The sequence below is a fragment of the Suillus plorans genome (assembly GCF_016647745.1).
Source record: "Suillus plorans strain S12 chromosome Unknown HD556scaffold_70, whole genome shotgun sequence".
NCBI lineage: Eukaryota > Fungi > Basidiomycota > Agaricomycetes > Boletales > Suillaceae > Suillus > Suillus plorans.
The window spans coordinates 198,163-212,192 of NW_024537454.1; the positions used below are offsets into that span (position 1 = coordinate 198,163).

At 48.8% G+C, this 14,030-nt stretch overlaps 6 protein-coding genes and 1 non-coding gene across 7 annotated transcripts; 2 read left to right on the plus strand and 5 right to left on the minus strand.

The window, feature by feature from the left end:
* Window positions 1-307: 307 nt before the first annotated feature.
* On the plus strand, window positions 308-1,511 carry HD556DRAFT_910602 (uncharacterized protein). The gene is made up of 3 exons (XM_041312005.1): window positions 308-416; window positions 502-609; window positions 666-1,511. The coding sequence occupies exons 2-3, from the start codon at window positions 530-532 to the stop codon at window positions 1,336-1,338; spliced, it is 753 nt and encodes a 250-aa protein (XP_041155521.1). The 5' UTR covers window positions 308-416; window positions 502-529; the 3' UTR covers window positions 1,339-1,511.
* Window positions 1,512-1,680: 169 nt separating this feature from the next.
* Window positions 1,681-1,762, minus strand: HD556DRAFT_t102. The gene has a single exon. It is a non-coding gene; the product is annotated as a tRNA-Pro (tRNA).
* HD556DRAFT_1404985 (uncharacterized protein) lies at window positions 1,762-4,390 on the minus strand. Its single transcript, XM_041303951.1, has 2 exons — window positions 3,707-4,390; window positions 1,762-3,652 (listed from the first exon to the last, which is right to left on the minus strand). Exons 1-2 carry the CDS (start codon window positions 4,097-4,099, stop codon window positions 1,955-1,957), a joined length of 2,091 nt encoding a protein of 696 aa, XP_041155522.1. The 5' UTR covers window positions 4,100-4,390; the 3' UTR covers window positions 1,762-1,954.
* A 122-nt stretch (window positions 4,391-4,512) lies between these two features.
* Window positions 4,513-6,048, minus strand: HD556DRAFT_1448052 (uncharacterized protein; the record flags this gene model as incomplete). Its single annotated transcript, XM_041307371.1, has 4 exons — window positions 4,513-4,827; window positions 4,883-4,966; window positions 5,017-5,030; window positions 5,061-6,048. 4 exons carry the CDS (start codon window positions 6,046-6,048, stop codon window positions 4,513-4,515), a joined length of 1,401 nt encoding a protein of 466 aa, XP_041155523.1.
* A 1,359-nt stretch (window positions 6,049-7,407) lies between these two features.
* HD556DRAFT_1312193 (ELMO/CED-12 family-domain-containing protein) lies at window positions 7,408-10,354 on the plus strand (the record flags this gene model as incomplete). Its single annotated transcript, XM_041300624.1, has 13 exons — window positions 7,408-7,715; window positions 7,779-7,887; window positions 7,944-8,033; window positions 8,086-8,432; window positions 8,486-8,585; window positions 8,635-8,913; window positions 8,964-9,002; window positions 9,061-9,172; window positions 9,224-9,368; window positions 9,422-9,568; window positions 9,623-9,806; window positions 9,828-10,212; window positions 10,263-10,354. 13 exons carry the CDS (start codon window positions 7,408-7,410, stop codon window positions 10,352-10,354), a joined length of 2,337 nt encoding a protein of 778 aa, XP_041155524.1.
* A 378-nt stretch (window positions 10,355-10,732) lies between these two features.
* Window positions 10,733-12,926, minus strand: HD556DRAFT_1434117 (methylenetetrahydrofolate reductase-domain-containing protein; the record flags this gene model as incomplete). Its single annotated transcript, XM_041305292.1, has 8 exons — window positions 10,733-10,963; window positions 11,012-11,230; window positions 11,290-11,556; window positions 11,609-11,785; window positions 11,838-12,476; window positions 12,533-12,665; window positions 12,716-12,786; window positions 12,840-12,926. The coding sequence occupies 8 exons, from the start codon at window positions 12,924-12,926 to the stop codon at window positions 10,733-10,735; spliced, it is 1,824 nt and encodes a 607-aa protein (XP_041155525.1).
* Window positions 12,927-13,131: 205 nt separating this feature from the next.
* HD556DRAFT_1405027 (uncharacterized protein) lies at window positions 13,132-13,905 on the minus strand. Its single transcript, XM_041303952.1, has 3 exons — window positions 13,589-13,905; window positions 13,443-13,537; window positions 13,132-13,378 (listed from the first exon to the last, which is right to left on the minus strand). Exons 1-2 carry the CDS (start codon window positions 13,888-13,890, stop codon window positions 13,459-13,461), a joined length of 381 nt encoding a protein of 126 aa, XP_041155526.1. The 5' UTR covers window positions 13,891-13,905; the 3' UTR covers window positions 13,132-13,378; window positions 13,443-13,458.
* Between the last annotated feature and the right edge of the window lie 125 nt (window positions 13,906-14,030).

Below are 14,030 nucleotides of genomic sequence, written 5' to 3' on the forward strand. Positions count from 1 at the left end.
CAGGACGGTTTCCTCGGTCTCGCGAAACGGGGGAGTCCCCACAGGACTATCCTGGGGAGCCAGGTCAGTGGGGCCCGCCTATAATGGCCAGAGGGTTTCGAATCGGGTTTGCCGGAAGAGGCGCCACCAGGGGTGGATATTTGGGTCGCGGCCGTGGCCGTGGCCTTTGAGAGTAAGAACCAAACTTAGGGTTCATAAGAATCGATGGGCCACTTCTCATCCTTAGATGCGGGCGTACGGCCGTATCATATCATGTTTCATTCTGTCTCTTGATTGCAACCTTTTGATGACATTACGAAAACACTAAGGCTATAATATTTATCAAGGTATGATGTGGTTTCTTTTCTTGTCTGACGTGTATAATCACACCTTTCGGGGGCCACAAAGAACGTCCTCGTGGCGAGGTGAACAATACTGTGAGAAGTCTTCTATGTACTCACCATATTTATGTTCTGTCCATTCCCGTAGCGGAGTCCCGAACAGGTATTAATGGCCCTTCAGATGGCAGACCCAGAGTCACTCGATCAATATGTCATCTCCGATTATATTCTACGACCTCCCCTCGACCCTGGCGCTGAATGCGTGGTCCCCGAATACCTGGAAGGCCCGGTATGTGCTCGGTGTATGCAATGATATAGGCAGTCACTTACCTTGCACTCACATAGATATGCTTTGAACATCAAGGGTGTTGCGTACAAGACCGAGTGGGTCGAGTACCCTGACATCGAAGCTCTTGCGAAAAAAATTGGGGCGCCAGCTACAGGCACCAAGGCTGATGGCAGCCCATTATACACCCTCCCCATGATTAATGACCCCAACACTGGGAAGGTTGTTGCTGACTCCTTCCTGATCGCCGTATACCTTGATACGACCTACCCAAGTGGAACTACCTTGTTTCCCCCCGGCACAAAGTCATTGATGGCAGCATTAGAGGCCGGAGTTACAGGAAGCATCGGAAGCATTTTCCCTTATCAGCTCGCCACGAGCTGCTACATCCTGAATCCTTCCAGTGAGAAGTACTTCAGAGTCACCAGAGAGGCGGCCTATGGGAAGAAGATTGAGGAGTTCTCTCCTGCTGGTGCCCAGCGTGACGCTGATTGGGCCAAGGCTAAGGAAGGTCTTGTTGCTGTAGATGACTGGCTGTCGAAGAACGGCGGAGGGAAGTTCGTCATGGGAAACACCGTCACGTATGCAGACGGTATTCTCGGAGCGTGGCTCACCTGGATTAAAGTTACCAATGGTGAAAGTAGCGCTGTATGGAAGGATGTCGCGAGCTGGCATGGAGGAAGGTGGGGTACCTACATTACCAACTTGCAACCCTTTGCGACAGTGTTGTAGCTGCTCTCCCTACTAGTAGACAGACCATAGACGAATGAAGATAGATGTTCCTCCGTACTATGACTAGAAGTGCCGATGTGGTGTTGGCGCAAACCTATTGCTTTATGTGTTGCCAAAAAAAAAAAAGAAGAACTGTGCGGTATATGAAGATTGCAGATCTTTCGATCAAGTCAAGCTTCTTTCTGAGCGTTAACGAGTTCGAGGGCCTACTAGTGACCGCTGCGCCGGGGCCATTATTTGAAATGTCGTACGATCAAAGCAGGGAGTACCGCTGAGTCGGTTTGGCGCCTTTAATTATGAGGCCGAAGTCAGGGACGATGAGGAATAAAAAGGCAAAATTTTGGGCCTGGCCGGGAATTGAACCCGGGACCTCCTCGAAACGTGGTAACCCTAACAAGGAATCATACTACTAGACCACCAGGCCTTGAAGTTCCCGGGTTCATATAACACTAAGACGAGTTAAGAGAATTTGACGAGTGTATAAAGAGCCTAACGAAATAACGAATATAAGAGGCGAGGGATATAAGATAGCACGTAGGTATTGTCTACCATAGGGCTTAGCCCCAACGGACAATGATCAAGAACACAAGAAAAGGTAACGACAGGAATATGTAATTTATTTGAACTTGAAAATGTTCCTCAGAGGCGTAGTAAGACGGCTCTTGGGTGCAACACCCTCGACTCCCATCCTGAGATCGTTCTCGTTCATCGTCGACCATCGCTTGCGAGCACGAGCATAGGCAGTTTGCGCATTTTCCTTGTCTCCACTAGCAACACGATTATGACGGCCAGGAGTAGAGGTCGCTGACCCGTTGAGCTCGGGTACAGGTGGGACCTGCTGGCAGGCGTTGGTGTCGACGAATTTCAGAATGGGTACCTCGGACGTGCGATAAGAGCTGAGTATGGTACCCTTAGGAACGAGCTTGGACTTCATGGTGTGCGACTTCTTCTTGATGACAGGTTCCTGAATTGCCTTGGGCAGCGGCACAACTTGGAGAGGACCTGTCGCAGGTTCAATATCCACAGGCTCCTTTGCGTCTGCCGACGTGGCGCTATCGATAGGGCTCATGAAGCTGTTCCGTAGAGGAGAAGGGCGTTTTGCTACTGTTGACTCCGGTACTGGCACGACGAATAGGCCCACATCTTGACTGCATCTGACATCCTCGAAGCGAACGCTCTTGACCTTCTTTAAAATTCCTCTCACCCGTGGAGGGGTAGAAGGAGTAATTAAAACAGGAGGAGGTGGGAGAGGGACGCATGGTGGATCAGTCAGGGGCGCTAGAGAGACCTTGACTACAGGGACTACTGACTGCAGACAAGGAGGTGAGAAAGAACGAGTCAGGCTGGAACGGGCGGAACAACGATCCGGAGTGATGTTCAAAGACTCCCTTGCCATATCTGGCACGATCTTGGGCGTAAATGAAGGTGTCGGACAACGAGACACGTTGTCAAGGGCGCTTTGAAGATCAAGGTCGAGGTCATTCTCAAAGGCCCATTCATCGTCACGGGAGGATGATGACATTAATGATACAGAGTCCGTGTCCGAGTCAACAAATGTATCTTGACATTCCTTGTTGTTGTGCATCACAGATATGGGGATCTCACTCGTATTAAGTGCGGCGTATTGCGATCTGAGGCTTGATAGCATACTACTGTGGTCGGTGAATTTTTTTCCATAGGGACTGGGGACTCCAGGATCAAATTTCGGTGACCAAACGGTTGGAGATCCGCGGAAGGCCGTAGGGATATCAGGATAGTCCAGATCGTCCATTTCCTTGAGTTGCAAACCGGAGACCTTCTTGCCTCTTCGAATAGCCAGGGAATCAATAGAACCGAGTTGTGGCAACGTGCGAGATGACTTGCGGCATGTTGATGCCAGTTGCTTTATTGTCTTATCCGAGCAAGATTCAAGAACGGGACTGGCCGAGAAATGTGCCCGTGTCCCCATTCGTCCGCGAATGGGTGTAATGGGTCCTGGTCCAGATGAAACTGTATTTTGCTTGATAGCAGTCATTGGAACGTGAACGGACCATCGATTACATCCGACCTGATGCCCGGAACATTCCTTTGAAATAACAGCAGTCTCCCTGTGGCTTCGGATGCTTGGAATGCAGGGCGTAGAATGAGGGAACATTTCTTTGGAAGATCCATTCGGGCTCTGTTGATCCATCCGTGCTTGTCGTATCTTCCCATTTTGCAACTTGATGGTTTCAGCCGGAAAGATGGAACCTTCAGAGATCCAGTCACGCCTAGGAACCAAATTATCACTAGTCCAGGGTACGTGCCTGGGAGGACGCTCAGGAGTTAGCCTATCCTACATTCGATTTCGTCAGCTAAAGTGACAAACCATAAAAAATCTATAACTCACGACCCAAGTGTTCATGAAGAGCTGTTCCTTCATGACCAAGTTCATGCGCGGGATTGTTGGTGCTGAGAGAACGATACGAGCGGTACGTTCGTCTGGATGTATGTCTCCGAGAGCTATGACACCTGGACGAACAGCGAATGGTACTTGAGCGCGGTGACCTTGGATAATGAATATAGGTGGCTGGTGATCCTTTGGGAAAGGCGGCACGTCCTCCCAGTCACTTTCATGACCTTCTGAGTTCCCTGTGAACGAGACCGATGGGACGAGTGACTTGAGATCGTCGAACGGGCCTGCTTGAGCGAGGACGGCTGCGATCTCGAACGACGGCGGGGACGGCAAAGGAGATGGGCGAGCCGGAGGACGAGGGATGCGTGAGGGCGTGCCGGAAGACATTTGGTACTAAAAAGCAATACAGAAAAAGAACAATGCAGACGCACCAAACATCAGGGAATACCATGGTCCCCACCTGAAGCGAACGGCTGCGGCTGACTACGGCATTTAGCCCTCCGGCTGAAGAGGCTGACTAGTGCCAAAGCCATACAGTGACTAGTAGGGTTTACTCGATAGGTCTACAACTTACTTAGCGGCCACAGTGATCATGGCTCACTTGTAAAAGTACTGAGGTCTTCGCTCAGGGCTGTGTTGTCGGCCTTACAGAACAAAATATGGTGAGGTACGATACGTACGCTGGTATGTTCGCGAATTTGAAATTGGCATTATAAGCGAAAAACTACTACAAATATGACGAGAACCAATAGAACAAGGGTAAAGAAACATCCGAAGAAATTCACTAGCACTGCTATACGTTATATCTTCAGCCACCCGAACTTCTTCTTCTCCCTCCCGCACGTGTTTGATTGGGGCACTGACATTGTATTGGAGCGTGACCTCTTGAAGAACGCCTTGAACGAGGTCAGGCCAGTAGGTGGAGAGACCAAGGGCGGGGGTGATACATTGGGTACGGAGCGGCGACCGCATGCTCGGATGACAGGGGTGCTTGCATTGAGACTGGTGATGGAAGATAGACCAGATACGATGACTTCCCGAGGGGGACTCCGGTACCCTTCTGCGGGGTATGCAACCGGTGAGGTAGAACTACCAACCAGGAATGATGGTGTGCCCTTCATGAGTTATCAATCAAGAGTATATGATATAAATGGGAAGGAAGATATGTACCTGAGGCTCGTATATATATCGGACTGATGGCCTGCGTGTGACAGGTGTGCTGGCTGGTGGAATGGCCGAATGAAACTGGCACTTCTAAGGAGATCAATGCTGGAAAAAAATACCAATAAAACAAATTGATTTACCTCGGATATATCATCTATGGATTCGGTCAGCATCCGACTCTTACCTTTGTCTGGTAACACGGGTTGTTGGAGGAAACGGTCACCTTGGTCGAGCCGTCGCAGCGCATGCGGACATGATACAGCTACAGTCGAGCCAATGGTGAGGATGTCGAGTGCCCCTGAAGCCTCTTCAGGGTATGGAAAATCTTGGACCCAACTAGCAAGTTCATCGAGTTCCTGAAGCAGTGCGAGCATATCGGGAGGAAAACCGACATGTGTCGGGGAGGACAAGCAACGACTTTCCAGCGGGCTTTCGATGCGGTCATCAGTCAGGTCGGTTGCAACAACATGCACGAAGCGGTCATTCTGAGCTGGGACGAGCCTGAACATCCTACCAGAACGTTTGGAAAGAAGGTCAGACATCGGAGAGCTTGATGCAGTAGGTGGGCTGAGTGGGAATGTGGGAGAGCACGGAGGGATGGTGAAGACCAGGGCGTTCTGATCGACGACGCGACGGTTCAGCGGAGCTTTCCACGGATTGAACGGTTTGGTACAGTGATGGATGGTAGCATGTTTGGATTCGAGAAAGAAGGAATTGTTATCGATATTGGGGTTTCCACGATCAGAATCTGAAACGATCATCGATGAGCTATGCTTGTGACTGAGAATAATTTCTTCTTTAGCGGTTGTATCACGATTCGAAACGTGACAGGCAGGCGCATCGACGAGTGTGTACCCTGATATGTTGAGTGAGGGTACAGTATGCGGAGTAGCAGGGAGGGCAATGGGGCTGACTTGATACTTGTCATTTCCGCGGTGGTGCCTACGACGTTCCGGGGAGGAGGGACTTTCTGTGACGGAGAAGGAGGAAGTGTCAAAGGGAACACCTTGTTCGATACTATCACGGCTGCCCTCGGTTGCCTGCAGTGCTAGAGTGTTTCGCAAGTCTCGAAGGATGGGTCGAGGTTTCTTCATCGACGCTCTCCCATATGATGATGCTGGAGAATCCGAGCGTTCGACAGTGAAAGACCTCGGGAGGGTATGGGATGACATGATGAACAACCAGTAAACGCAAACCAATGGCCCAGAAGTTGGTATAAAGAGAAGCGGGTTCGTTTAGTAGCCAGCCGCTCGGTGCGTCCATGACGTTCAGAGAGGCTGACTTGGGACTTGCACCGGGAACCGTCATGAGTTGCTCTGTAATTGCAAGTAAATGCATTGTGCATCGATTATAATCTAGCTGCACACAGTCAGGTCAGCCACAGAGATTCCATAGTAGCTGTGGTCCTCACTTAACGTCGAGCAAGAGTTCATTCGTTGGTGGTTAATTCGTTCTGTTCAGATCTTCGTCAGCGTTGTAGAGCGTTGCAGCCGTACGTACGTGGTTACTAGTAATACGACAGTGACGTTGTTGCAGAGTCAATAGAAACGTGTCTTTTCACAAGGTTTCCATCAAAAAAACAAAAATCGATTTTCGTCCTGAATGGGTTCAAAGAACCTTTGCAGATCATTATTATTCCGGCCGTTGCGATGATTGTCGTCGAGTGCCTGCCACGAAGTCGTCCAAGAAATGATACGATGAATGATGTTCACGAATCACGATGATTGGAGGCAACAGGATCCCACGGTCGTTGCGCGCTCAAACGCGACATAAGACGCTTGTTTTCACCAGATTCTGCTCTGGCAGTGCTCAAACTTCGCCTCCGTTGTTGCTGTTGCGGAGAGCTAGGCGGTGCTCATCAAAGTCTCGTGCTTGTACTGCGTCACAGTGCAGATCTCATTCACTGCCTGTCTGCAGGCCAAGGTTGTCAAGACTCAACAAAGCTTTTTCACCTCTCATCCCACCTGTCCATTCTTTTGCACCACCGCGAATCGCGTTATTTCATCACCTTCATCTTTTGTAGCGGCCTGGCAGTCTCAAAGCACCCGAGTTCGGTGAGTAACCGTCCAGATTCGCTCTATCTGATGAGCCATTTTCTATCTTTTTATTTGCACGTCAGGCCGAATGTTTTCATTACATGCAGACGATACTACATAATCTGAATCTTATATTATCATATTTGTCCTGCTTCCACATCTACATGCTTATCTCCCTTTTTTTCAGGTCTTGTCAGTGCTTGTGGAAGGCTTTCGCCAAAACATACTGTGAGTATATTGCTCTCTTGTTACAGATGATGTGATGAAATCCGAGAATATTTGCACGTCAGTCAGAGCTGCGTGTCTTGCAACGCGTGGTGGAGACGATGTATTCCATACCTGACTACAACTTATAATTATTGCAATATATGCCCGTTTAAATTTATGATAACCGCCTTCCATCTCAGGAATATCCGACTGGATCCTAGATCACCTCGATAAACCATCTTTATTCATTTAATATCTCCATCTCGCTCTTACCTCGCAAATATCCTTATGTCGACTACCAATGGTTCTATAGCGCCTGGCGCTTCTCGCACAACTCTCGCACCGCCTGCAACGAATACCACGCGTCCCAGGTCAACAGGACTCATTCCAACCAACAATGTTACTACCAAGGAGGGCGTGACCGTTCGCACTCGAATCGACCCTACACTCACCGTCGATGATGTAGTCAGGCAGCTCTGCGTTAATCTCAAAGTTACAGAGCCCTCCTCCAATTTTGCTTTGAGGGATAAAGATACCGATGAGCTGGTCGTGAATGAGAATTTGCGGAAGAAGATCAAGAACAAAGCGAATCTCAAGTGTGTAATACTGGGATTGTGATCGAGATGTATTACTGACGCTGTATATCTAATGCTCTACAGACTAGTCAATAGTCCCAATATCGAGGCAGCAGAAATTGTCCAGAAACTCCTCGTCCGAGATGAGAGAACCTGCAAAATGGCTCTCTGGTCATTAAAGAAGTTCATTAGAGTGCGTCGAGTTTATTCATTCATGGGTGCTGATGTCAACAACAATTGTGCTTTTAGGAAGAAAAGTTTGCTCAAGAGTTTTTGAGTCATGGGGGTCTTGCCGAGCTCGCACAAATCATTTGCACCGAGCACGGCAACACACTTGCAGTGCGTGTCGTTTTGACTCAGTGCAAGGTCAAGTCCTAAGTATCTAATTCAGTACGCTCTCGAAGCTATGCACAACCTGATGGACCTGGACTACGGCTGGTCAACCCTCGACAACACTTTCGTTTTTAAAGTTGTCCAAATCCTCTCTTCGCCAAATTCCCTCATCAACGTTTGCCGCCCCGCCACCGCTATCTTAAAGAAGCTTGTCGAAGCTGATCCAATGAATGCGCCTGGGCCACTGATCGCCAGTTCGAGTAGAGCTCCCCCTGTTGCACCCCCTGGCTCGGTGTATCGGTACGGTTTCCAGATCGTTTTCCAGCAGATGCGGAGGGAGAAAGGATCATTGGAAACTGTCGTAAATCGGCTTGGAAGTGCAGATACTGCAATGATTCTACATAGGTATGCGCAACGCATAGGAAATTCGAATGAGGCACGCACTGACGTCCCTGCAGCATGATGCTGATCAATTCCCTGCTTTCGCATGTCAATGATACTGAGTGGGATGAGTTTATCTCTGAACTAGAGCGGCTCAATGTTCGGAAAGCGGTTATTGTGCGTAGTATCCAATTTGTGTTTCGCGGACCACTCATAAAAAATTTAGCGACTTATGTCGTCACATAATATAGATGACCTTACCTCCTCGATTCTCGACTTCCAGGCCAATATCGTGCGCGTGACATACCGTAAGAAATCGACGCTTGTCGAGCCCGAAGTCGAGCCTCTTCATGAGTCTGCTCTTGAATATATATGGCATTGTAGCAAAGTTCAGGAAGAGCGGGATAGCGATGGTGAAGTATTGAAGTGGCAGAAGCTTGGGTTTTTAAGTGAGAATCTGGTGCACGAGTTTCAAGAAGTAGGGGAGCTTGGGCTTGATTGTTTGGTAAGCACCGTCATTTTCGTTGTATAGTCCCTCGACTGATTATGTCGCAGCGTAATTTTGTTGCAGACGACCCGGATCTATTCTCAAAAGTGAGCTATCTTTATTCTTCCTCTTCATCACCAACACCAACATTGATATCGTCCGTAGGTTATATTGGAACAGTTGAGTCGTCCGGTAGACAGGCGGTGCCCCATCGCAAGGGCTTCAAATGAGATTGTTGAACTGCTTGCAGAGCATTGGATGATTTTCGCTCCTGCATGTCAGTAATCTATCGCGGAACACGCAACTCATCTAACATACCCATTATCAGATTCAACATCAACAACATACCAGCCTTTTTTCCTCAATTTTTACCGGGTCCATGCTCTTGCCACACAATTTTTCTTGCGAATGTGGAATGAGAGTGGCTCTGCGGCAGGCGATTTTTCTCGCATTGTGGCGCTCGCTCGAAGCCAGTACGTGATGATCTCTCCCAATCCTTGTGATATTCACCCGTGATTCTCTCAAGGGTCAAAGTGGCATTACAAAGGGAAAACATGAAGCCATGGCACGAGGTGGAGCATGATTTCCTCGACTGCGAGTATCGCGCCGTGAGGGACAGGCAGATGCAAGAGCTTGAAGCAGAAGACGACCTTCTGAGCAAGGTTCCTGTGCGGTAAGAATTTCGGCATCTCATCTTAGGGTTCTTGGCTAATACTGGGAAATCAAGGAACTTGAAAGAGAAGATCACCCGCGAGTCCGCCGAGTTCGTCCGTCAACAACGAATACAGTGCCTGTTTCAAGGGGCATGGTTCGTCAATGGCATCCCCACACCAGCCAACGGTCCTTCGCGGCGTCCAAACGGGCATTGGAGATTCATACGACTGGTATGGATCTATTGCGTGCTTCCCGAAGTAAGCTCATTGGCTCGATAGGACAACGGCTTGAAATATCTCCATTATGTGGATAGTGCGGTCCAGTTCGCCGTTCGAAATGGACTTGAAGATCTACCAGAGCGGATTGAGATCGCAGCAATCACCCAGATCGCCACAGGCACATGTGCATCTCCACCAAACAACTTGCGAGATCACCTCGACCTATCTCCGCCTAGCAATCTCACTCCATCGCCCCTATCATTCTCTCTCCTGACAGCCACTGAAGGTTCCCTGGCAGACCAAATCGCGTCAGATCAGTTACGGTGGGCAGATTGGACTGATGGGCTGAACATGCTTCGGCGGGACAGTGGTCATGTCACATCTGATGAAACAGCAGGATACATCAAAGCATTGACAGAGATCGGCCTCAAGATCAAGCTTCTTGGTGAGTCGATCGCCACTCGTACCACAGAGACCATCTATAACTTCTTCTAGATCTATCAGGCGAGAAGGTGGATATACCCAGTGGACTGGTGGCAGGACCTCCTCCAAGCAATACCGATTTTTTTTTCTCTGATCTCATCTGATGCGATGAGAGGTTAGGTGTACGTTTCTCTTATAATTATGATTCGTCTATCAAGACGTGGTGAGATTCGATGACTGGTAATCATGTAAACAATACTATTAGTTGCTCGTATACGGCTTTTACAATAAACATCCCTTGTCTCGTGGAAACTATATCGAGGGGATGGGTGCAGTTGATGCAGTGTGCAGTTGATGCAGGGTGGCTGATATACAAGCTGTGGCAGTTGATGCGATGAGATGAGATGAGATGAATGAGGACTTGTCAGTGGTGTGGTTGGGTGTCAGATATTAGTTGTGCTGGATATGCATGTCATACGGGGGTTGAACCCGCAATGTGGAAGGCGGGGTATGCGAAATCGACCTTGTTCTTAAGATCGAGGCTAGTTTGGAAGTGCCTTGGGTGCAGCAGAGCCGTTGCCATTGATGTGCTGGGCTGTGTATTCCGCACCTGCCTTGAAGAAGGGCTCAAAGATGGCTTGTGAATCCTTGAAATCGTTGTGGACGACGTTGACGAGGCATGATGATTCAAAGATCTCCATCATGAGCTTGCGTGATGGCGTCCCTGCCTCGTAAATGTTGGCCCACTTGACACCTAGCTCGTATGCTTCGTCCTGCGGGGCAATATTAAAAATGACTTCACTGAGCCAAATACAACTCACCTTCCACGCCATGAAGCTGAGAGCCTCGACAACTGTTGGTTGGACAATCTCCTTGCCGGGGAAAACTCCCCATGTGACAGCGTTGGGTCCGTCGGAATGGGTGTTCGTCCTCAGGTCACCTTGTTTGTTGATGACGTAGTAGGTCATATTGCTATCATGCTCGATGTGAGCAAGCAGGAGTTCTAGCAGTTGAGGGCCAACGAAGAACTCTAAATATGCCTGATAGATAGCAGATGTAGATGTTAAGAGGGAGCTCGCAATTCAAGGGCGATGCTTACCTTCTGGTAGACGTACCCATTACTTGGACCCCAACCAAATTGTGGGTCGTCGCTCCTTGCGCCATTGACGGCGGGTTGAGAGTTTATTGTCAAGAAACCAAGTTCGTTCATCTTAGCGAGTTGCAAGGCGATGGCAGAGGTTTCGGAAGACGCTGCTTGATTCGACCATGGGAGGGCCTTGAGACTACCCAAACAGAATCGACTAAATAACGATGCGACGTCTCCAAATGTCTTGGGCTCTCCCCAAAGTTTCAAAGCCTCCTCCTTCTGCAGTAGAAGTCAGTAACTGAATTGGTGGCTCATGTTTTATGTTACTCGCCGTTTGTTTGAGCCAGATTCCGTATCCGTCAAGCTCACCATACGCGGGACTCCGTGAGTCACCAAACCGACCATTTGGGAACTCATCCCAGTTTTCAGTACGCGAAAGGTATGAATCGGCCCGATTCGCCCAAAAGATAGGACGGATGTTTTCTTGCCGTCGGTTTGGTGTAAGCGACTGAAACAAAACATCAGAATAAAGCATTGAGCGCTGAGGGGTGTCCACATACTTGTCTCCAGGGTAAAGGCTTGATAGTCTCTACACGAGGCGTAAGGTTCAGTTCCTCTAGCAGCATCTTTGTCCCCTTCTCCAAGTTCATGGTATAGAAGTGAAGACCCTGGATCCCGAGGCCAGCAGCAAGAATCTTCCGGCACATGTCCGCCACGAGCTTAGTTCCGATCTCTCGAACCTTCTCGTCATCGTTTTTATAAGGCTCTAGAGCGTCCAAGAAAAACTGCGGAATCTTGGTGTTCGCAAGAGATGTGGCCTTTAAGAAGCCATTCCACGTCTGAACAGGAGCAATACCAGGAACGATTGGAATCGTGATTCCAGCCGCCCTAACTGCATTCACCCAGTCAATAAAGACATCGACGTCGTAGAACATCTGTGTGAAAATGAAGTTGACGCCTGCATCGACTTTCTCTTTGAGGTATTTCATTTCAAGGTCACGTTCTGCGGGCGGAAGGAGCTGGAACTGAGGGAATCCAGCGACTGCGATATCGAAGTAGTCCCCGTATTCGTTGTGGATGTGTTTGACCAGGTCAATACCATGTACAAAACCACCCTCGACCGCTTCCCACTCATCCTTCCCTTGAGGTGGGTCACCACGAAGAGCCAAGACGTTGCGACAGCCAGCTTTTTTTGCTTCCTGTGATCGATATTAAATGAAAGAGATACACAAATGAATCAGACGTGGATACACACCTGGAGAGCAATGTCGACTTTTTCTTTAGGCATGTTCGTGCATGTCAAGTGCATACATGTTTCTACGCCCACTGAGCCTTGACACGTCTTCACCATGTGTGCAGTCAAATCGGACGTCCGACCACCAGCATTCCTATTCACAGGGCGTAAAGTGGTTTCTCATCATATAAGTAAACGTTCTACCATGTAATATCAATGAATTCTGGGCCCAATGCGGTCATGCGCTTGATACGATCAAGCAAGTTTTGGAGACCCTATGAACATATATCAGATAATTGTGCGTCTCATGACCGCGATGGGGTCGCACCTGAGCTGTCCGAGGTGGAAAGTATTCGAATGACCACCATAATTTGCCTTCCTTGTTGGACTGCTCGATCTTTTTGCTGATTCTCATTTGTGAAGGAGGGAAAGGAGGAGACTGCGGTTGATAACGCTAAGAGGAAGGTCTGGGACACTTTAAGGACACTAATGGGTTGCCGGTGAGCGTGGATTTCTCCTGAACTCTGCGATCATCACGTAATCGAGCGAGTTGTGCTGGCTTAAGTGCCGCTAGCGAAGCACAGAGTCTCACACATATTCTGTCATCAGAGTTCGAAATGATGTACCGAATACAGCTGAGTATGGTATACAAGAGCGTGAGATGTATCAGAATGCACCGAAACTTTCATTGAGATGTGTCTAGATCGACCAATGCAAAGACAACGAAGTGAGACAGTTCTTGTACAACACCTGGTCGTGATCTGCTTCGAGAAGGGAAGGATTTTGAAGGATGATATCGCGAGAATGATGACACGAAGATATGGGTCACCATACTTCAATTCCTTCTCACGAGGAATATTCATGGCCCTTGATAGAAGGAGCATGAGAATCGATTCAGAGGATGCACCGAGTCATGGAAGAGTTGCCACACCGTGACCTGGTAAACGCTAACCGCTCTTGACCGCATATATGATACAGGTAGCCACGATAATGAAAGTGACAGCTGCCATCATGATATGGTGTAGTCTGCGAACAACTGTTATCCGCATGATAAAGTCTGGGGAACTGCAGACTTACCTGTTTACAACAAAGAAGGCCCTGACTTTTATTAGGTCATCCAGACCTGTGTGGTACTCCCAGAATGCTGCAGCGATTGTAAGAAGGGCGGCGATAAACTGAAGAATTGCGAGGGGTAAACTGAAAGACCCCAAACTCTCAGATTCTCTCGTGCCAGGAGGTCCAGGGAGACGGATTCCAAGCAACGCCGAGGCAAACATGAGTAATAACAACAGGACGAGTTTGATATGTGTCAAGAAATTTCGTTCTAGCATACAAAAGTCGCGGACAGTGCTCCCCACAACCAAGAGCGCCGTCGGCATCGTACAAGAACGGCACAACTTCCAGGGTTCCCGTTACAAGAATCCATATCAATTAACGTTTTTTAATATCACGTGAAGCGTCTATATGCGCAAGACAGCAGAACCGAGGTATATGTCGAGAGGAAATAATAGTAATTGTA